Here is a 23,242-nt window from a genome sequence, read left to right on the forward strand (position 1 = left end):
ATGTGGGATCCTCCCGGACTGGGGCTTAAACCCGTGTCCCCTGCATTGGCAGGCGGATTCTTAACCACTGTGCCACCAGGGAAGTCCCATTCCCACAACTGTTAAAAGAAAACAAAATTAGATACTTACCTGACGAAGAACTGGCCGGGCTTCCTCTCCGTAACTTAGAGTCATCCTGACTAAGTTGTCGTTGAAGTTTAGCTTTTCCAGTGGATGAAAGTATGTCAGGATTACTGAGCTTCCTGAAGAGCAGGGGACTAAGTCCAGTTATCACATCCTTCAAAGTGAAAAAAGTAAAACATAAGCCTTTAATGTCTTTTCTGAAAGTATAAGAACTAACTTTATATTAAATATCTCTACAACATTCATTACAGTTAAAAAGTGCAAACATTTTATATTTCCTGTTCAACAGCTAAAGCCAGAAACAAATTTCTTAGTGACAGCTGTTTGGGTATGCTGTGAATGATGTGGGACATTGAGTATAAAATGCCAAAGGAAAAATAGGGGATGAGATTCACAAGGTGACACAATAAGGCACTTTGACAGGATATATTATCCATAATGAGTACATGTCTAATTATGTTTATTTACTTTTCTCCATTTATTCACACTCTTCCTGTATCTAGTAAAGAAAAGTATATTTTAGTTTTTAAAAAATCATAAATAATAGACCTTCCTTTACCTGTCATACAAAGTTAGAAATACCCCTAACATTCAATTAATGCTAAAGTAAAACTCAGAGCCTTCTTTATGTCTATAATAGGAGCTAAACTCATGTTTTCAATGAAAAATTATAATAGTACAATGGAGGAAATACAGACAATATGAAGCATTGACAGTGCCTTCCCATTGCCTTTATTTTAGTCTTTCACGTTAAATGTTTATTTTAGTATTTTAGTAAATAAACACCCCATCCCAATGCCACTTCCTCCTCACTCAGTAAGCATCATCAAGATGCAGACATTTTAAAGCAAACACCCACCTAATTAGCAGCATTAATGAGACAATATTCTGGGTAAAAAAATAAAAAATAAGGCAAATGAGGCCTATCTTTTATATTTCAGTGAAGGAAGCTACAACAAACACAGATAAGTAGCACATCAATCTGACCTGGACAGTACAAAGACAAAATGAGAAGCATAAGGAGAAATAAATAACTGAAATCTATGTTACCTGCCATTTGAAAAACAAGACACAAGCAACTAGTACAATAGCAATAGCATACCATACCATACCATAGCAATAAAGCCACAGGGGGGTGGGAAATAAATGGAAAAATGCCTGCCTCCTTGAGAAAAGATTTTTTTTAAAGCCTCTAGAGGGGACTTCCCTGGTGGGACAGTGGTTAAGACTCTGTGCTCCCAATACAGGGGGCCCAGGTTCGATCTCTAGTCAGGGAACTAGGTCCCACATGTATGCCACTACTGAGAGCTCACATGCCACAACTAAGGGGCCGGCGAGCTGCAACTAAGGAGCCAACGTGCCACAAGTAAGGAGTCAGTGAGCCACCACTAAGGAGTCCACCTGCCGCAACTAAGACCCAGCGCAACCAAATAAATAATTTAAAAATAAGTAAATAAAGCCTCTAGGGTCATATACTGTGACCGGTGAGTTCACACACAGGAAAGTACAAACATTGCTTAGTGGTGGCCATCCAGAATATAATTTACAAATACCCCAGGATAAAAAGAAGAGTGAAGTTGATGAAAAATAACTGAAGAGAAAAGGAAAAAGGTTTTTTTCATTTGTTTTGCGGGGTTTTTTTTTTTTGGCCGCATAGCGTGGTTTGTGGGATTTTAGTTCTCCAACCAGGGATTGAGCCTGGGCCCTCGACAGTGAGAGCACAGAATGCTAACCACTGGACCACCAGGGAATTCCCGAGGAAAAAGTATTTTTAAAATTGGTAGTAAATGAGACTTCCCTGGTGGTCCAGTGGTTAAGACTCCACGCTCCCAGTGCAGGGTACACGGGTTCAATCCCTGGTCAGGGAACTAAATCCCGCATGCTGCACCTAAGATCCCGCATGTCACAACTAAAAGATCCAGTAGGCCACAACAAAGATCTCGCACGCAGCAACAAAGATCCCACGTGCCGCAACTAAGACCCAGCATAGCCAAATAAATAAATAAATAAATAAAATTTTTTTAAAAATTGGTAGTAAATGGATAAAAGGATAAAGGGGGATATTTAGGCACTGTACCATTAAATCTACTGATGTGCCCATCCAACTCTAACAGAAATGAGCAGGGAGAAAGGGGAATTGGAAGGAGTAGTCAATGCGAAAAGAGAAGGCAGTAAGGGAACAGCCTATATTCCCACCAACTGGTGTGTCGAGGATGAAACAGTACCTATGCATCAAGTAGAAACCATGAAGAAAGCAGGGTCTGGGCACTAATGCTGGTAACCCACCAAAAAGGGCTGGCCATTCACAGAAGCAACACCCCAGCAAGCAGCTTTGGGTGGAGGGAAGTGAGAAGGCCTTGTAAGATATCATGCTGAAGGAATATCCTATGTGAAGGCAATATGGAAAGAAAAGTATCCCAAAAATACCTTACAAATGAGCTACTTGAGAGAGCCAGCACTTGGATGCCTGCTACACTGTATGGATGAACAGTTAGTCTTAGCCACAAAAGGATCGACAACCGATAGGACGAGATCAGCACCAGTTAAAAGAAAGTTGTGGCTCATGGGCTCTAGAGCACAGGCTCAGTAGTTGTGGCTTATGGGCTCTAGAGCACAGGCTCAGTAGTTGTGGCTTATGGGCTCTAGAGCACAGGCTCAGTAGTTGTGACACAGGGGCTTAGTTGCTCCGCAGCATGTGGGATCTTCCTGGACCAGGAATTGAACCTGTGTCCCCTGCACTGGCAGGCGGATTCTTAACCACTGCGCCACCAGGGAAGTCCCAAAAGAAAGTCATATCCTTTTCAATCTCCCTATTCCCTATCATAACATACCAAAGTAAAGAAGCCAGAAAACAGAGGAGAGGAATAATGAAAGCAGATCATGCACCTTCTTATTCCAAGTCTCCCCTGTCTAAACTTTGCAAAGGGAAGGAAATATAAATGGGAAATGAAATTTAACTTTTAAATCAGGACGTCTTTTTAACTTTTACTTAAGTATATTACTCATTTCAGAAAAGTACATATACCTAAGCATATAACTCAATAAATTTTGCAAGTTAAACATATCCATGGAACCAGCATCAAGATTGAAAAAAAAAAAAGACATAACCAAGCATTCCAGAAAGCCCCCTGTGCACCCTTCTAGTCACTACACTATCCCTCCAGGGTAACTACTATCCAGGCTTCGAACAGAATATTAGATAAATGGAATCACTCTGTATGAACTGTTCTGTATCTCGCTTCTCTTGCTCAGCTAGACTGCACTTTTTAAAACAGCAGAACATTACTGAATTTACCAAAGAATTCATTAAAAGACAGGAAAAGAGAATGAAGCAAATAAAACAGAACCACACATAGCCCAAGAAAGAAAAAGGGCATGGGAAGAGGAACTTCCTTTCTAACTTCCAAACTAATTTGCTTCTTGCAGTTTTCTACTTCCCATTTCTAGTCACTTATGAGAGATCCAGCCAAACCACATGTTTTCAGATTTAACGGCATACCACTGTACCCTTATAGTAAGCTCCCCCTTTCTGCTTAAATTGGATCAAATTTCTATTTGGTTCCTATCATTTCTACACTCAAATGATTCTTCAGCAAAATAGGAGTTAAGGAGGGGAAGGAGCCTAGGATGACTTCCAGGTTTCTGGCTTGGATAGAATCCCAGGGAATATAGCAAGAGAAACAAGGTTACAAATAAAATACTATTATGGCAATATTAACATAACTACAAATTGCAGTACTCTTCCAATAACTATTAGGGAAACTATAAACATTTAATGTGAAAGAAATAAAACAAAGAAGACATGAATAACTCTCTTCAACTACAAGAGGGCTATCTCCTCTGTTATAGGACAGTAAACTTCTTACTTCAGAGGCCAGTTTGATATACTGGATAAAAATAACAGAAGGAGAAGTAGGTTTAATTATAGGAAGAACCATCTAACAGTGAAAAAAGGCCGTCTTAAAAGGAATGGACTGTGCCCCTAGGATACTGAAAAAGTAAGGTGAAAGTTGGCCTAAGCAGTGACTCTCAAAATGTGGTCCCCAGATCAGCAGCATCAGCATCACCTGTGAACTTGTTAGAAAGGCAAATTCTAGGGCCCCACCCCAGATCTACTAAATAGGAAATTCTGGGGGAGGGTAGCAGCAATCCGTGTTTTAACAAGCCCTCTAAGTGATTGTGAAGCACACTAAAGTTTGAGAACCACGAGACTAAATAAAAACTTTCAATATGATGCCATCAACACAAATATATGTTGACCAATTGTGAGGATCGTGTCACAAATTATTTGAAATTGACTTAAAGTACTCAAGTTTGCAATCAGTATACTCTCTTAATTAAATGAAAGCAGGTTCTTGGTAAATACTATCAATGAAATAAAGTCAGTTCACTTATGTTACATTCTTTCTTAAGTGAGATTTTTTAAAAGGCAGAATTACAGCCTGCATGCCAGAAATTACATATAATGTGTATTTATCTATCATAACAATAACATATCTAATATATGACATATAAATTTCAACTGTCAAAAATAAAAGGTTGAAAATTGCCTGACTACACAATTTCTACATGCTCCTTCCAACTCTAAGAGCTTATTGCTTTCTCTTTTAATTCAGAGTACTAAGTTGTAGCTATTTTGCCTATTGCTCTGGGAGTCCTCACAGAGAGTCCTCCCTCTCTTGGTCAGAACCATCTCCCTCCTCCACAATATCAAAGCAAATCTCAGGCTAACTTTACCCACAAGGCTAGCGTTGTGTTTATACTGTGTCATGCTACTAAGGATAGGATTAGAAGTAAGCAAAGGATTCACAGCTGAAAACAGAAGTCTAAACACTAAAAACTTGTCTATCAGGCTAAGAACCTGGGCTCTCAATAGGAGTTGTCTTATCCCATATGAATGGAAATTCAGTAGGTGAAGAAAAATCCATACCCTATGGCAGAGTCTTCCTGACCTACCTTGCCAAGAGTCAAACCCAGGTGCCACACTAATCAAAGTACATTCTCTTAATCCTTATCAAAAAACCTTTGCTTGATATGTACATGCGAAAAAAAAGAACCCTGACCCATACCTCAGGCATATCAAAGACAACATATATAAAAATTAACTCTAAGTGGATCATGAGTCTAACTATAAAACCTAAAAGTATAAACCTTCAGAAGAAAATACAAGAATAAATTTTTATACTTTTGAGTTAGATAGCATTCTTAGATAACACACAAAGCAGAAGTTTAAAAAGAACAAATTTATAAATAGACTTCAACAAATTTAAAAACTACTACTCTTCAAAAGATACTGTTAAAAAATGAAAACAAATCACACAGGAGGAAGAATGTTTGCAAAACACATCTGAGAAAGACTGGCATTCAGTATATATAAAGATCTTTCACAATTCAATAATAAGAAAACACACAAGCTAATAAAAAAACATGAGCAAGGGGCTTCCCTGGTGGCGCAGTGGTAGAGAGTCCACCTGCTGATGCAGGGGACATGGGTTCATGCCCCAGTCTGGGAAGATCCCGCATGCCGCGGAGCGGCTGGGCCCGTGAGCCATGGCCGCTGAGCCTGCACGTCCGGAGCCTGTGCTCCGCAACGGGAGAGGCCACAACAGTGAGAGGCCCGCATACCGTGCAAAAAAAAAAAAAAAGACATTTCAGCAAAGAAGAGGCAAATATGGCAAATGAACACATGAAACCATTCTCAACATCATTTATCACTGGGGAAACAAAGATTAAAATCAAGTGAAAGATAACATCAGCAAAATGGTGGAGTACACAGCTCCAAGCTGTGAAGTTGGTACCAATTCAAACTACACTGCTATAAATTTAGGATGTTACGTGTAATCGCTGTGGCAAAGCAAAAAGAAAATATAAAAAAAGCACACACAAAAGGAAATGAAAGGGGATCAAAATGGTTCATTACACCAAAAAAAAATTTTTTTTCTTCAACTAAACACAAAAGATGGCAGTAACAGAGGAAATGAGAGACAAAAGAGTATAAAACATACATGATAAAAATATTTCAATGAGCAAAGGTATCCATACTTGAATCAAAGGAAAAAATAAAACATAAAGAAGAACCCAATGGATATTTTAGAACTGAAATATATAATAACCAAAATAAAAAAACTGAGTGAATAAGCTTTTCAGCAGAACATAGAGGACAGAATAAAGAAACAGTGAACTGGAAGACAGAAGAACAGAAGTTATTCAACATGAACAACAAAGTGAAAACAGTAAACAGAGGCTTCAGGACCTATGGTTTTGTAATTAGAGATCTAATGTCTGTGTCATTGGAGTCCAAAAGGAAAGGACAAAGAGAGAAAGAAAGAAAAAGTACTAGAATAAATCATGGCTGAAAACCTCCCAAATGTGTGAAGAAGACATAAACCTACAGATTCAAGAAGCTGAGTGAACCCCAAGCAGAATAAACCCACAGGAATATGCCAGGAAACATTATAATTAAAATTCAGAAAAATTACAAACAAAAGAAAACAAAAACGTTTGAATGACAGATTTCTCATCAGAAACTATGTAGTCCAGAATAAAGTGGCAGCACAGTATTTTTCCAGCATTGAAAGAAAAGAACTGTCAACCAGAAGCAATAACCAGGGAAAATGACCTTCAGAAATAAGGATAATTAAGAGACTTTATTGGCAGCAAACCTATCCTAAAAGAATGGCTAAAGAAAGTTCTCTAAACAGAAAGGAAATAATACAATAAGCAACTTTCGGAACAGAGAAAGAACACAGTAAGTAAAAATGCATATAAATACATTGGCATTTCCTTCTGTAACATATGATTTTAAAATTTACTAAAGACATTTATGCTACAAAACATGAATCAGATTCAAATAAACTCACCAGTGAGGTGAGAGAGCTTAAGAAAAAATTAGAAATAAAAGATCAATTAAGAAATGACGGGCCCCACCTCCCGGCTGCTCCGTAAAGAGAGTGATCTCCCTGAGACTAGGGGCCATATACATTTGCACCCTCAGCAGGACTCAGGACAAGACTGGCATAAGGCACAATTCAGCAAATGTTTGTTAAATGGGTGCAAAAAATCAAATTCCAGCCTGCCTGCCTCCAAGGCCTACATGTTTGACCACCATGCCACACTGCTCCAGTGAAGACTCACTCACAGACTGATGGAAGACAGCTGAACCAAGAAAAATGATCTTATCTCACGCTTCAGTGACAAAATAAAAGCCATCAGACATGGGAGAATTGTTCCAGGGCCTTCATCTTCCCACCACTGAATCTCTAAACCTCCCAGTATCTGTGTTCATCTTTTGTCTCATTCCTTCCTGTTACAATGAAGGGCCTGAGGACCTCTCCTTATCTCTGAGGCCCAGTGCCCTAGACCCGAGCCCCTCCTTCCCCTTCCATTATTCCCTTTCTCTTCTATGTTCCCATCTGGTCCTGCTTTATGGTCTCTGTGTCATTCCCAGCAGCAAACAAGCATAGTCTAGTATCTCCCATCTTAGAAAAATCATTCTTTGCCCCTCCTCCTACCATCACCTTAGCTCTCTGGGTTCTGTTCCCATTCACAGCCATGTTTCACAAGGAAATCGCCTACACATCTAGCTCCACTTCAGCAGTAGTGTTTTATTCCCTCTGACCTCAGGGAGGGTCCTATAACAATCTACCCTCCCACAAGTACTCTATCCAATTATTCCTGTTTTTTTAATTTTATTTATTTTTCATGATAATACATTATAAATTTTATAATATACATATATGTACAGTTTGAATAAATTATAAAACAAATACCTATGTACCTGTACCCATCACCCAGCTTCAAAAACAAATCATTTCTGAATGACAAAACCCACCATGTAGCCCTCCCCAGTCACATCGCCTTCCCCTGCCTGAGGTAACCAGTGTCATTTTTCATGCCTTGCTTTTTTGTATGGTTTTACAACATATTACTGCATCCATATATTGTAAAATTTTGCATGTTGTTCAACTTTATATAAACATATTCTTTCATGACTTTTTCGAATCAGTATTAGGTTTCCTGAGTTTTATCCATGTTGATACATGTAGCTGCAGTTCATTCATTTATTTCATTATAGTATTCCATTGTAAAAAAAAAAAAAAAAAGACTAAACTTGAAGGAACACAAGACAGAATACAAACAAGAGATAATGCCTTAAGAGGCACAGAAGATGAAATGTTTTGGGTTTTTCTGTTTGTTTTATTTTTTTATGAAGAGGAAAAAAATGTTTGAGAGAAAATGATATGTTGAAGAGAGGCAAAGAAGATCCAACATACAGCAAATAGAAGTCCCTGCAGAAGAAAATCAAAGCAAGACAACAGAACGAATATCAATACTAAAATTATAATTCAAAAACTTTGCTGAAATTAAAACTATATATATGAAAACTACATCCTGGAAGAGCACACCACGTGCATGACATATAAATCCAAAACGACCAACACCAAGATATATTTTAGTATAATAACTGGACTTTAACAGAAAAATCCTTTCAGCATTAAAAAAAAATGACCTATTAGAAAAACCTGCATCACTATCAGACTATGGCAACATTTTTTTTTAATATTTATTTATTTGCACTGGGTCTTAGTTGCAGCAACACAGGCTCCTTAGTTGTGGCAGGCATGTGGGATCTAGTTCCCTGACCAGGAATCAAACCCGGGCCCCCTGCATTGGGAGCGTGGAGTCTTAACCACTGTGCCACCAGGGAAGTCCCGACAACAATTCTTTATGCCAGAAGAAAAACAGGGTTACATATATAAGATACTCAAAGAAAGGCAGTATGAGCCCAGGATTTTATATCCAGGAAAACTAACCTTCAAGGTAAAGGGCACAGGCAAAATGTTATCAATATAAAATAACTCAGGGAATATTGTTCCAACAGGTCATTCCTAAGGAATGTACTAAAGAACAAGATTCATACAATCAGGACTTCCCTGGCAGTCCAGTGGTTAAGACTCTGCACTTCCACTGCAGGGGGCATGGGTTCGATCCCTGGTCAGGGAACTAAGATCCCACATGCCACACTGTGCGGCCAAAAAAAATAAAAAATAAAATAAAATAAACACATGTTTAAAAACAAAAGATTCGGGGCTTCCCTGGTGGCGCAGTGGTTGAGAGTCCGCCTGCCGATGCAGAGGACGCGGGTTCGTGCCCCGGTCCGGGAGGATCGCACATGCCGCGGAGCGGCTGGGCCCGTGAGCCATGGCCGTCGCTGAGCCTGCGCGTCCAGAGCCTGTGCTCCGCAACGGGAGAGGCCACAACAGTGAGAGGCCCGCGTACCACAAAAAAGAAAAGAAAAAACAAAAACAAAAAACAAAAGATTCATACAATCAAAATAACTAGAATGACGAGGTCCTACTGCATAGCACAGGGAACTATATTCACAGGGAACTTGTAATAACCCATAATGGAAAAGAATTTGAAAAAGAATATATATATTTATATATAAATATATATGTATATCTGAATCACTTTGCTGTATACCAGAAACTAACACAACACTATAAATCAACAATACTTCAATTAAAAAAAAAAACCAGAGATGTATCAATATGGTGATTAGCATTAAATATATGGTCATTTATAAAATTATAAATAAGTGTTCATTAAAAGGGAGAGAGTATAGTATATAATGGCTATATGATCTGACAATGTAGATATAGGTCAACCAAAAAATGAGGGGAGAAGGTGGAGACAGCATACACAAAAAATTTTTTTAACAGTTTTCATTAATCATTGGGGGTAGTACATTAGTAGTGCCACTAGAGACTGTTATACAGTTAACATATGATAAAGCAAATCAGTAATTCCTGGATATTCTAATTTTATCATCCCCTGAGTCTTTGGGAACATGATTCTTGGTATGAAAGAAAGGAGATACTAATGTAATAAATGGGAGATTAACTTTAAAAAAAACCTCTGTAGTCCTTTGTCAATATCACTGTTGATTGCCAAGATAGTTTTTATTATATATATTTCTAACTCTATCCACTGAAAGGTCATAGGAACAATGATCAACCTAGTAGCAATAAGTATCCCTAGGATCTAGACTGCAGGTGTTCTGAAATTCCATGTCCCATTAAAAGAAGCCAGGAGTTCTTAGAGAAACAGCTAATTCCAGGTCTAAGGTGGAAAATGAGCCTGGAACAGTTGAACGTAAGAGATAGCAAGAAAATTATCAAAACTATTAGGATTGGGTCAAAAAAACTAAGGAACCGGCTTCCCTGGTGGCGCAGTGGTTGAGAGTCCACCTGCCGATGCAGGGGACACGGGTTCGTGCCCCGGTCCGGGAAAATCCCACATGCCGCGGAGCGGCTGGGTCCGTGAGCCATGGTCACTGAGCCTGCGCGTCCGGAGCCTGTGCTCCGCAACGGGAGAGGCCACAACAGTGAGAGGCCCGCGTACCGCAAAAAAAAAAAAAAAAAAAAAAAAGACTAAGGAACCAATTTGAAGAGGCTCTTCCTAGACAACAACAGGACAATGTGAGCTTCAATTAGCAGTAAAAAAAAAAAAAAAAGAAAGAAAAACATATAAAATATGGGTTGAAACCCATCAAATACATTTAAATGTATGACTCCACAGTGATAATAAAAAATAACTAACTGATCACCATCTGAAGATGACAGGGAACCAATTTATTACCTTAAAAACTAGGTAAATAAAAGGAAAGAATCAGACCATTCTTACATGAACTATACCACTGGGAATCAAACAGTAGATGAGAAGCATCTCCTTAAAATGCTATGCCACCTAATAAATGAAAACAAAATGATAGAATTATATCACTACTTTGCAACTCCCAATTAGCGAATCTCAGCACTGAGCATCAGCACACTGCTACAATCAAAGAGCAAAAAGCAGACATCACATGCCTCCTGTTGAAAGAACACACTACCACCCAAAATCTTGCCAAAGGAATTGAACCTGAGGCTGATTAAGCCTCTGTATCCAGCTGTAATTTGCAGGAAATACAACAGGACATAAAACATTTTGAAATGCACCATAACTATGCAATCTAGACTTTGGGAAACTCTACAGGCCAAATGCCCTAAGGTTTTTCAACTTACAGATTTTAAGGAAAAGGAAGAGATGAAAGGAAAAGATTAAAAAGAGACAGGGACTTCCCTGGTTGTCCAGCAGTTAAGACTCCACGCTCCCAAGGCAAGGGGCCCAGGTTCAATCCCTGGTCAGGGAACTAAATCCCGCATGCCACAACTAAAGATCCCGTGTGCCGCAACTAAGACCCAGCACAGCCAAATAAATAAATAAAATTTTTTTTAAAAAAAGCATGAGATATTTCCATCCACTAGGATGGCTAGATTTTTTAAAAATGGAAAATAACAAGTGCTAGCAAGGTCACAGACAAACTGGAACCCTTGTAAATTGCTGGTGGGAATGTTAAAATGATACACCCACTGTGGAAAACAGTTTGACAATTCATCAAAAACTTAAACATAGAATTATCATATGATCCAACAATTCCACTCCTGTATATAGAAACAAAAAATTGAAAAACAGGTGTGCAAACAGAAACTTGTACACAAATGTTCATAGGGGTACTACCACAATCACCAAAAGGTAGAAACAACCCAAATGCCCATCAGTTGATGACTGAATAAACCAAATGTGGTATATCCATATAATGGAATATTACTCGGCCATAAAAAGGAATGACATACTGATGATATATGCTACAATATGGATGAATCTCAAAAACATTACGTTAAGTAAAAGAAGCCAGACATAAAAGGCCATGTATTGTATGATTCCCTTTATATGAAATGTTCACAGTTCACAGAGACAGAAAACAGATTAGTGGTTGCCAGGGACTGGGGGAAGGAGGAAATATTCTGGAACTAGATAGTGGTGATGGTTATACATCTGAATGTACTGAATGTCACTAATCGTAAATTTTATGGTAAGTGTATTTTACCACAATTTAAGAAGTCAAAGCACATGTAGAGGTAGGGTGTCTAGGGCCACACTTCCTTCCAGGAGCCTATTAAAGTGAAAATAGCTGAGACCCAGTTGCCTTCCTCTCTGGCTTCTCTTGGCTTCCTTATGGCTTTTTTCTCTTCCACATGGCTGGGTGGACAAACTGAGAAATGCCTACAGAAAGCTATCACTAGCCACCAAGACCTGAAAGAGTGTGGGGGTTGCCAGAGACTAGCTCTGCCACAGATGGAGGAAAACAAGCTTTTCCAGACCTCCTAGGTATTCCTGCAAAAAGGCCTTTACATGCATTCAAAACGGTTATTATCCAAAACTCTGTGGGCCTGTAAGGAATGAAGGTTCTAGGTGGTCTATATCCAGAATAATAGGATTTCTACATAGTTCTAGCTGAGGACCATATTAGGGTTTGAGGGCTATGGCAAGGACTAGCTAGATATTGACCAAACATGATTCACCTTCCTCCTGGGCACAAGCTATGGCCCTATGATTGAATTCTGGCAACAGAATATGGGTGGAAGTGATTAAGCCATTTCCAGGTCTGCCCATCAACAACTCCCACAAGATTCGCCCACCTGCCTCAGGTGACCTTGGAAGCCATGTGTAGAAAATGGTAGAGCCTCCATTACTCTATGTTCTTCTGAATGTATTTTTTACAGCAACTAGTGTTCTTAAATATAAAAGAGTACTGGGATTTCCCTGGTGATCCAGTGGGTAAGACTCCGCACTCCCAATGCAGGGGGCCCGGGTTCAACCCCTGGTTGGGGAACTAGATCCCAAATGCATGCTGCAACTAAGAGTTCGCATGCCGCAACTAAGAAGTCCGCATGCCACAACTGAGAAGTGCGCATGCTGCAACTAAAAAAAAAAATGATCCTGCATGCTGCAACGAAGATTCCGCACACTGCAACCAAGACCCGGCATAGCCTAAACGAATAAATAAATATTTAAAAATAATAATAATAAATATATAGAAGACTACTAGCATGAGAGCTAGTAGTAAAATGTCCCATTCTCTTACTGGTCAAAGGCAGGACTCAGATTTCCTGGGGTCACCTAAAAAAAAAATCATCTTGGTAACACTCTTTTGAAACAACTTAAGGACTTTTTAAAAATTAATACCAACTTTTTTTTTTGGCTGCACCACGCACCTTGCAGGATCTTAGTTCCCCAACCAGGGATTGAAACTGGGCCCGTGGCAGTGAAAGCACAGAGTCCTAACCACTGGAATGTCAGGGAATTCCCAATGCCAACTATTTTTAAACTCTTTTGTCTTTAAAACATTCTTGAAGATCTCAGATAGTCATGAAAATTAGAAGGCCAGACAGTACTATATTACCTCTGCTTTGCTGAAATACAGGCAGAGAAACTATGTGGCTTGTTAACCTCCCAACACATTAAAGGTTAAAGGATTTGTGCATCTGCTACCCAGGTTCACCCTTAGAAAATATTTTGTTACATTAAAGTTGGTACAACTAAAACGATATTACAGAATTTTAAAATGCGGTTTCCTTGGCCTGAATTTGCTCTTAATTATGTTCTAAAATCTAGGGAGACTATATATATATATATATAATATCTTCTAAGCCAGTTAGTTAAGAAAGAAATCCATAAAAGTTTCCCTAAAGGGAAAAACGCACAAATTAAAGCCATCTTTTCAAGCTGAACAAAGTAAAAGAAGAGTTCAATAACACCAACAAATCAAAGGTCAAGACATACCTTTTTCTATTATATTTCTTTATAAAACCAGATGAGAACACAGAAAAATATGAACTCTATATTCACACATTCTATGCACTTACCCTAAAAATATAATAATTAACCATTATTGAATGCTCACTGGTATCAGGCTTTGTAATAAGTGTTTTACATGGATTAATTTATTAAATCCTAACAATAACCCTATGAAATTGGTAATGATAGTATGTCCATTACATTTATATGGGATAAGTAAGGCTTAAAGAACTTAAGTAACTTGCATCAGGTAATAAGAGTTGGAATCTGAGGTCAGAGGATGACTTAATCACTATACATTCACTCAAGAAGTATTTATTTAGTACCTCCTATATACAATTCTAGAAGTTGGAGATACAGCAGTAAGGAAAAACCAACCCAAATTCCTACCCTCATGAACCACATTTCCTAATGTGTGAGAATGACAATAAATAACAAATATGTGACAGTAACAGGTGAATAAAGGACATGAATAAAAAGAGGGGAAGGGAATGACTAAGAGTGCTACTTTAAAAAGGCTGGTCAGGCTTCCCTGGGGGCGCAGTGGTTAAGAATCCGTCTGCCAATGCAGGAGACATGGGTCCGAGTCCTGGTCCGGGAAGATCCCACATGCCGCGGAGCAACTAAGTCTATGCGCCACAACTACTGAGCCCGCTCGCCTAGAGCCCGTGCTCTGCAACAAGAGAAGCCACCGCAATGAGAAGCCCACACACCGCCACGAAGAGTAGCCCCCGCTCGCCGCAACTAGAGAAAGCCTGCATGCAGCAATGAAAACCCAACACAGCCAAAAACAAATAAAACAAATTTATTTTAAAAAATAATAATAAAAAGGCTGGTCAAGGAAGGCCTTTATCTGAACAGAGACCTAAATGAAACGAGGAAGCCAGTCATATAAATATATCCAGAAAAAGAACACCTCAGGTAGAGAAAACTACCAAGTACAGAAGTCCTCAAATAATAATTTTTAAAATGTCCTCAGGCAGGAGCATGCTTAATATATTTGGAGACCATCAAGGCAGCCAGTGTGAACAGAGCTCAGTAACAAGAGGAGGAGTAGAAGGAAATGAGGTTAGAGAAGGCCAAGAGGCAGATCATGCAGACTCTTAAGTACAAAGCAAGCACCTTCCATTTTGATCAACTGTGATGGAAAGCCACTTTTGAGTAGGGGATGGTAACAAACTTTGATTTTAGCTTTTACAGGATGATACCGATCTTGCTGTGTGCAAATTATCATGGGGGCGGAGGGGAGAGGAGGTAAAAGAACAGAATCAGGAAGACAGGTTTGGAGACTTTTATAGTAATCCAGATGAAAGATGATAGAGGCTAAGGTTAAGGTAGTGATGGAGATAGTGGGGAAAAGTCTCATGCAATTTGAATGTAGCACCAACCAGAACTGATGGGCTGAATGTGGAATATGAGGTTAAGAAAAGAATCAAAAACAACTTCCATGTTTTGCTCTAAATAAATGAGTGAATGATAGTGCCATTTACTGATGTGAGAAAGACTGGGGAAGCAGTGGAATGGGAAGTGAAAAACAGGGTTCAGCTTTGGACCCATTAAGTTTGAAAGGTCTATTAGCTACCCAAATAGAAATGTTACATACACAATTGAAAATAGGAGAGCTCAAAAGAAAGGTCAAGACTAGAGAAATAAATGTGGGAATCAGCAGCACAGAGATGGAATGTTAAGTAATACAATCTGATGAGATTACATCAGGAGAGAGAATAGACTGCAAAAGCAGATTAAATACTGAACGCTCTCAAGCACCAGTGAGATTGGAAGAAAACCAGGACAGCATGGTCCCAGGAGCCAAATGATGGAATGATCAACCATGTCAAAAGCAACAGGTCGAGTGAGATGAAGACTGAAAACTGGCCCCTGGGTTAGACCAATGATGACCTTGACATAAGTGTTTCAGTGGAATGACAGGGGACTAAAGCCTGACTTGACTGGAATGGGTTCAAGAGGAGAGGAAATGAAAGAAGATACAGACAACTCTTTCAAGTAGTTTTGTTATAAAGAGGAGCACTCTCCTACTCACAATTATTTCGTATCCCTTGCTCTTTTACCTGAATAACTGCAAGAGCCTCTTAACTGGTTCCACATACCCATTCAGTCAACGCTCGCTAAAGTAGCCAAATAAGTGGGATTAAAATGAATGTTAGATCACGTGATTCTTATGCTCAAAACTCTCCAATGGCTTCTCATCTCGTTCAACATGAAAGTCAAAATCCTCACAGCTGCCTGTAAGACCCTTACCAATCTGAAACTCTCCACAATTCAGCCCTCCTCTCCCCATCTTTCCCCTCTGAGCTCACCTACTACTCTTCCTCTTACTCACTCTACTCCAGCCACACTTGGCTTCCTTGGTGTTCCTCAAACACAAATTTTAGAGCTGGAGGTATGCTTCTACCCCAAGGTGCTTCCTATTCCCTCTACCAAGTATACTCTTCCCCCCACATAATCTAAATGCCTCAATCTCTTACATTCTTCAGGTCTTTACTCAAACATCTCATTCCAAAGAGATGCCTTTCCTGATAATGCTATTTAAGCCATAAAATCCCCCATCACTCTATATTCCCCTTCCCTGCTTTATTGTATTTATCACCATATAGCATACTACATATTTTACTTATGTCTTTTATTATCTGATTCCCTCTACTAGAATAGAAACTTTGAAAGCAGGGTTTGTCATCTGCCTTTTTCACTTCTATAATCCCAACAGTAACCAAAAAATTTTAAAAAAACAAAAACAAAACAAAAAAAACTTCTTGAATCCAAGGATGAATGAATGAGAGGGAATGCAGGGTTAATGAAGTTTTTTCAAGATGGAAAATATTGTAGCATGCTTGTATGTTGATGAGAATCATCAACAGAAAAAAAACATTAATGATTCAGGAGTAGGAAAGAATAATTCCAAGAATAAAACTCTTATTTAGATGTAGGGGTTGGCCTTAGATGGGAATAGGAACAGATTATCCATAGCAATAAGAGAGAGGGAAAAGAATGCGGGTACAGGGCTTCCCTGGTGGCGCAGTGGTTGAGAGTCTGCCTGCCGGATGCGGGGGACACAGGTTCGTACCCCGGTCCGGGAAGATCCCACATGCCGCGGAACGGCTGGGCCCGTGAGCCATGGTTGCTGAGCCTGCGCGTCCGGAGCCTATGCTCCGCAGCGGGAGAGGCCACAACAGTGAGAGGCCCGCGTACCGCAAAAAAAAAAAAAAAGAATGCGGGTACAGATATAGGTAGGTTGGGTGACTTGTAATGGGAGCTTGTAGGATTATCTTTGTTTTTTCTTCAGTGAAACAGGAAGCAAGGACATCAACTGAGAGTAAAGAGGACAAATAGAGTGCTAGAAGTTTGAGGAGAACGATTAAACTATCATTTAAGAGTGAATGGAGGGAATTCCCTGATGGTCCAGTGGTTAGGACTCCCTGCTCTCACTGCTGAGGGCCTGGGTTCAATCCCTGGTCGGGGAACAAAGATCCCACAAGCCGTGTGGCACTGCCAAAAAAAAAAAAAAAAAAAGTGAATGGACTAGGGAATGTCATAGGATTGACTGTCATTGCTGAAAGACTCCTTAGGTTCATGATCACAAATTTAGATGTCAGCATCGTTGTGTTTTCCTCCAGCCACATTCAGCTGCCTAGACACAAGGACAGAATAGGCAGAGTTGGTTTAATCATGGTTGGAATTTTCTCAAGCAGGTATGATAGAAGGTACTGAAGGTACATGCATAGCAGTAATTATGATAGCCCATGAAATGTTAAGTTGGACAAGGAGGAAAGTAGAGGCATGAGGTGACTGACAATGAAAAGGTAGTCTGGACTTCCCTGCTGGCTCAGTGGTTAAGAATCCGCCTGCCAATGCAGGGGACACGGGTTCGAGCCCTGGTCTGGGAAGATCCCACGTGCCACGGAGCAACTAAGCCCATGCGCCACAACTACTGAGCCTGCGCGCTAGAGCCCACAAGCCACAACGACTGAGCCCCCATGCCACAACTACTGAAGCCCACCTAGAACCCATACTCCGCAACAACAGAAGCCACCGCAAAGAGAAACCCGTGCACCGCAATGAGGAGTAGCCCCTGCTCGCTGCAACTAGAGAAAGCCCGCATGCTGCAACGAAGACCCAATGCAGCCATAAATAAATAAATAAATTTATTTATTTAAAAAAAAAAAACATCAACAGACCAGAGGTTCCAAAGCGTTTGAACAATTTTTGGAGAGGAAATCCTAAAATGAATGTGAGCTAGAGAAACAGAAGATGATGTGAAGGTCAGAGTCTGGCAAGCTCAAAACTAAGATTTTAGAGGCAGAACAATTATTGGTAAAGATGAAAAGTACCTAATGAATATGGAAGTAAGAGGCTCAGGTTGATGTCAATTTTCCCCATCAATTATTTACTGTACTTCCACTGTACACATGGCTATAGTGCAGAGAAAAGAGTTTGGGAGTTAACAATGAGGAACAACAAAAAGGTGGTCAACTATGTCTGACTAACAATGAATTTTGTGTAAGTCCTTACTGCCAATAACGTCTAGTCTCTGCTCTCCCTTGAGGACTTTTTCCTCTTCCCCCAGGGCTAGCCCTTGACCCAACAACCTGGTTTTCAAAACTCTTTGGAACCCCAAGTATGTATATAATGAAGAAAAACAACCAATAACTGCTGATAAAAAGTAATAATTACCAAGGTACCATAGGGATTTTATCAAGAAAGTACAAAGCTAGGTGGCAAATTTAGCAGAGAATCATAAGCAGCTAAGACCAGCAATAAAGGAGGCATAATGATTGCAATATAAAGCTGCCTCTCACAGTCCTGATCATAGGTCACCATGAATAACTGGGGTGGAAAAAGCTTTTAGGCTGATCTTAGGCTATGGGCATCCAGTAAAACAAAGATGGGAAAAATCTGGAGGCAGATGTGTCCTACCCTCATCAGGAAACACTGTCCAACCTGCTTCAACCATCCCAGGCTCTCTGCTCCCAGTACCTCTGATGAAATCAAATCTTCCAAAGGTAACAGGTTTTCAGGAGCTGGCCCTTATTCATATTACTTCTGGACAAGAGGGGAGGGAGGGCCAATAAACACTCTGTATTGAGGGACTTCCCTGGTGGTCCAGTGAGTAAGACTCCACAATCCCAATGCAGGGAGCCCGGGTTCGATACCTGGTCGGGGAATCAGATTCCACATGCACACCACAATAAGTGCCCGCATGCCACAACTAAGAGTCCACATGCCGCAACTAAGAGCCCACACGCTGCAACTAAATATCCCGCGTGCCCCAACTAAGACCCAGCGCAGCCTAACTAACTAAATAAATAAATAGACATTCTGTATTGAAAACTCAGAAAAATTCTCAAATGCCCATGTCTCAATCACCATGTCCTACATTGTATCCTCCACACAGCCGCCAGAGTAATCCAGCTAAAAAACAAGAAAGACCACCCTGCTTCCCTACTTACTATCTTTTTACATAATACTAAAGACCATCTACAATCTAGGCTCCTTTAGTCTCTTAACTCAACATCTATAGCTTCAAGTTCAACTTCCAACAATACTAAATTGATTACAGTTCCCTACACAATATATGCAGCTTCCCCTCTGTATGTTTTGTGCCCCATGTTTTTGCCCGTATACTAATATTATAGTGCAGAATAAAGAGAAGATACTGATTTCCATGAAAATAATTTTGAAAATTCCTTAATGATGCCAAGAGAATTCAAAATTCAAAATATTTTAATCTTTTTCTATTCATTCAGTCCACAAATAATTCATTCAGTCAACAAGTAACTACTTAACACCTATTGTGACAAAGCCCTTGACTATGCATTATGATAGATAAAATGATGATATAGTTCCTACCCTCAATAATTTACAACTTAAAAGCAGATATGAAATAGTACAAAATGAATACAGAAGGATAGAAGTGCTATTTACTACAGCCCAATCATGGAAAAACAACTTCACAGAACAGTTTCTGTGGCATGAGTTAGGCCTGGAAACTTGAGTAGAATTTTAATGGGCAAAGACAGAGAAGAAAGAGCTTTTCAGATGTATGATTAATTAAAATAAATATATGGGGACTTCCTTGGTGGCGCAGTGGTTAAGAATCCGCCTGCCAATGCAGGGGACACGGGTTCGAGACCTGGTCCGGGAAAATCCCACATGCCGCGGAGCAGCTATGCCCGTGCGCCACAACTACTGAGCCCACGTGCCACAGCTACTGAAGCCCCCATGCCTAGAGCCCGTGCTCCTCAACAAGAGGAGCCATTGCAATGAGAAGCCTGCGCACCACAACGAAGAGAAGCCCCCCTCGCAGCAACTAGAGAAAGCCCACACACAACAACGAAGACCCAACGCAGCCAAAAATAAATTAATTAAATAAATTAATTTTTTTAAAAAAAGGGAGGGAAAAGTCCAAGGGCTAACATGTGCATCACTGACACTATATAATAAAGAATGATGTCTAAGGAAAATACTTATTTAACATACAGGAAAGAGGCAGAAGACCTAACAGAGCTCTTCAAAGATCCAAAGATGAAGTCACTAGGGTCTAGAGTAGAGTGTGCGAAAGGGAAGCTGTCACTAGAGTTCATTACTACAGAATATTTTTCTGTAACTCCCACAAGATCGAGAACCACATACTCTCCTTTCACTGAACTTCCTACAGCTACTAGTGACAACTTCTCCTCCCTGATAAAATTGACCTTTATCCCCTACTTCTAAATACACCTACACTTGATTAATAAATTATATAAACATATCCTGTCCATTCAGAAACTCCATGAACTTTTTACACTTCTGTGTTCTCCCACTAAGGTGTTTTCAGTGGTACAATCCTAGAAGGCAGAGACTATATCCACGAATTCTCTGTTCACAGTATTGGGTTTGGGATTACACACATGCATCCCCAAAGCACATGTTTTAAAAACTGCTTTCTCGTGAAAAGAATCATTACTGGAGAGAAACTTTAACAATGCTTCGGAACATATTCCTACACGACTATAACGATGGCCAAATCAGAGAATGCTTAGGAATGACACCCGTTTTCACAACTGTCAACATAACCTCTAGAAAGTAGGATAACATTTACTATATTATTGACTACTTATTTGCCCCTCTGGATAATTCCTCCATACCTCTTTAGTCAGCCTATTCTTTGCACTTCCATTTACTCCCAGCCCACATTATAGCGTCCCTTCTTCCCATCCAGAACCCCTAACCTCAAACGCCCCACAGGACCATTTTTCAGCCCTATTCCCTCATTTCCTATTCAACCCCAGACCATCACTTCCATCCACTTCTCCACTCCCCATTTTTCTGCCTCTCCAGACCTCCCACTCCTTCTGCCGAACTATTCAGTCCCCACCCCTTCAACGCCCCAGCCCAAGTCTTCCCGCCTGAGATCGCCCTCCCCCATCGCTCCCTTTCAGGCTCCCCCTCCCCAACCCTTCCCTCCGAGACCCCGACCAGCGCTACCTGCTCCCTGACTTCGGGCCCTGCGGGCCCCGCCCGCTCCTCCAGTAGCTGCCTCCCGGACGGCGCTCGCCGGCGCGAGGGCAGGGGCTGGGGCAGCTCCGCTGCCCGCTGAGCCCCATCCTCCCGGCGGGCGGCCGGCGGCGGCGGCGGCAGCTGCGGTCGGTCGCGGCAGCGGCTCCGCTTCATATCTGCGGCTGGGCCCTGGGCGTCAGCGCAGCGAATGTCCCGGCCCCGCACGGCCCCGGGCCGCGGCGCTACCGCGCCAACCACCGCCCGCGGCCACCATGGCCCGGCGGGCGCCCGAAGCCACCGACCCCAGCCAGCAGCTCCTCTGCGCTTTCTGGGGCCTCAAGAGCCACGGCCTCCTCGGCGCTCCTTACGGAGGCGGCAGCATCGCCGCAGCGTCTTCTTCTCCCACCCGGTGCACGCTCGGGCGGCCACCAGCCGCCTCCGCCTCCACCGCAGCAGCCGGCTACACAGCCAGACGCCAACAGCTTGCCTATAGCCCGGCCCCGCCCCTCCCTTCCCCTCGCGCGCGCGCACCGGGAGCCCGCCCGCCACCTCTGGCCGCGCGCCGCCTCCCGCGCACGCGCCAGCGAACGGTCGCGAGAGACCCGCCCTTGGCCCCACCGCGTGGTGGGGATGGGATGGGGCGGAGAGCGGAAGGGGGCGGGGCCCCGACGCGCCCGCTGCGGCCGTGGAAGCTCCTTGATTCGTTCATTCATTCATCCATTCATGAAATTGTGTGTCTGGCCAAGCTAAGTGGTGGGGATCCAAAAGTGAATTACAACTGATCAGCGTCCTCAAGGAAGTAGGTGGAGAGAGACCAGGAGCAGCAAGGAGACAAAATAGACAACCAGTAAACAGAACACTAATGCCTGCCTTTTTGTTGAGCACCTTCCAACCAACCGTCAACTGATCTTCACATCACAGTTTGAAGGCAGGTCTGCTCATTCTCCTGTTACAGATAAGAAGACCGACGGGAAGTAATATGTACCAGGTCACTGAGCAAACTCAAATTCTGGCTTTTCTGCCCCTTTCCACTGTTTCCTGTTGCTCCCAGAAAGTAAGACAGGGTGTGGAAAGTCCTATAAAAGAGGAAGAAGTGATGGATTCCTTCAAGTGGAAGGCGAAGACAAAAAGGCATCCGCATGATTCCCCACTGACAATGAAGTCATCATGTTATAGCCCAGTCCAGCCTGGCCACAGCGGTGGGCAGCGCAGCCTGCCTCTTTCAGTGACTCATCTGCTCAGCAACGTGGCTGTAGCTCAGCCCTGTCTGACCTCCTCCTTCTGGCTTTAGCTGGTCTGCCAAAGCACCATATTTTTCCTCTTTTGTCTTGACTGGAGTTCTTTCACAGAAGCCTTTACTGAAGGGTTCACCCATTTTTGCTTGGCCTCCGCCCTAAACCCTTTCTGAGAGGTAATAATAGCTAACATTATAGCATAACTACTGGATACCAGACACTGTGCACTCAATTCACACATGTGCAAACAAGAGGTAAGTTGTATTATTTCCAGTTTACAGTTGAGGTTCAAGTTACATAATATGCTCAATATGACACAGCTAGTAAGTGCAGAGCCAGGATTCAAACCAAGGTCTGTCAGATACCAGAGCCTACACACACAACCAGTGTACTCTACAGCCAATCATCAGTCTGCTCCTGTATTCCCTGTTTCAGTTCCTCACCACCATCCATCCAGTTGCCTCAACCAGAAACCTGGAAGTCATCCTAGACTCCTTCCTTCCCCTCCTGCCCCCACACCCAATTAATGAACAAGTCCTGCTGCTTCTATAACCTTACCATCTCTCCAATCTGTCTCCTTTCTCCATCCCACTGGTACTACCTCAGCTCAAGTCTTATCTTCTCTCACCTACTTGACTGGGAAATCTCTCTAAATCATTCACCTACAGCCAGTCCCTTTCTCTTCAAACCCATCCTCCAAAAAGCCT

At 41.5% G+C, this 23,242-nt stretch overlaps 1 protein-coding gene across 4 annotated transcripts in view; it reads right to left on the reverse strand.

The window, feature by feature from the left end:
• The window catches only part of MAST2 (microtubule associated serine/threonine kinase 2), a 192,540-nt gene extending 170,774 nt beyond the window's left edge, over window positions 1–21,766 (reverse strand). For 2 of the 4 annotated variants that reach the window (XM_029229653.1, XM_029229652.1), the window contains exons 1-2: window positions 21,289–21,737; window positions 130–277 (exon numbers count right to left, since the gene is read on the reverse strand). In XM_029229653.1, coding sequence (XP_029085486.1) covers window positions 130–277; window positions 21,289–21,474 — 334 coding nt within the window. In that variant the 5' untranslated portion in view covers window positions 21,475–21,737. Of the gene's footprint in view, window positions 1–129; window positions 278–21,288 lie in introns of all 4 variants that reach the window. The other 2 variants (XM_029229651.1, XM_029229650.1) reach the window with 1 other exon arrangement.
• Window positions 21,767–23,242: the final 1,476 nt, after the last annotated feature.

Source organism: Monodon monoceros, unplaced genomic scaffold (assembly GCF_005190385.1).
Source record: "Monodon monoceros isolate NGI ecotype Baffin Bay Population unplaced genomic scaffold, NGI_Narwhal_1 Super_Scaffold_18, whole genome shotgun sequence".
NCBI classification, from domain to species: Eukaryota; Metazoa; Chordata; class Mammalia; order Artiodactyla; family Monodontidae; genus Monodon; species Monodon monoceros.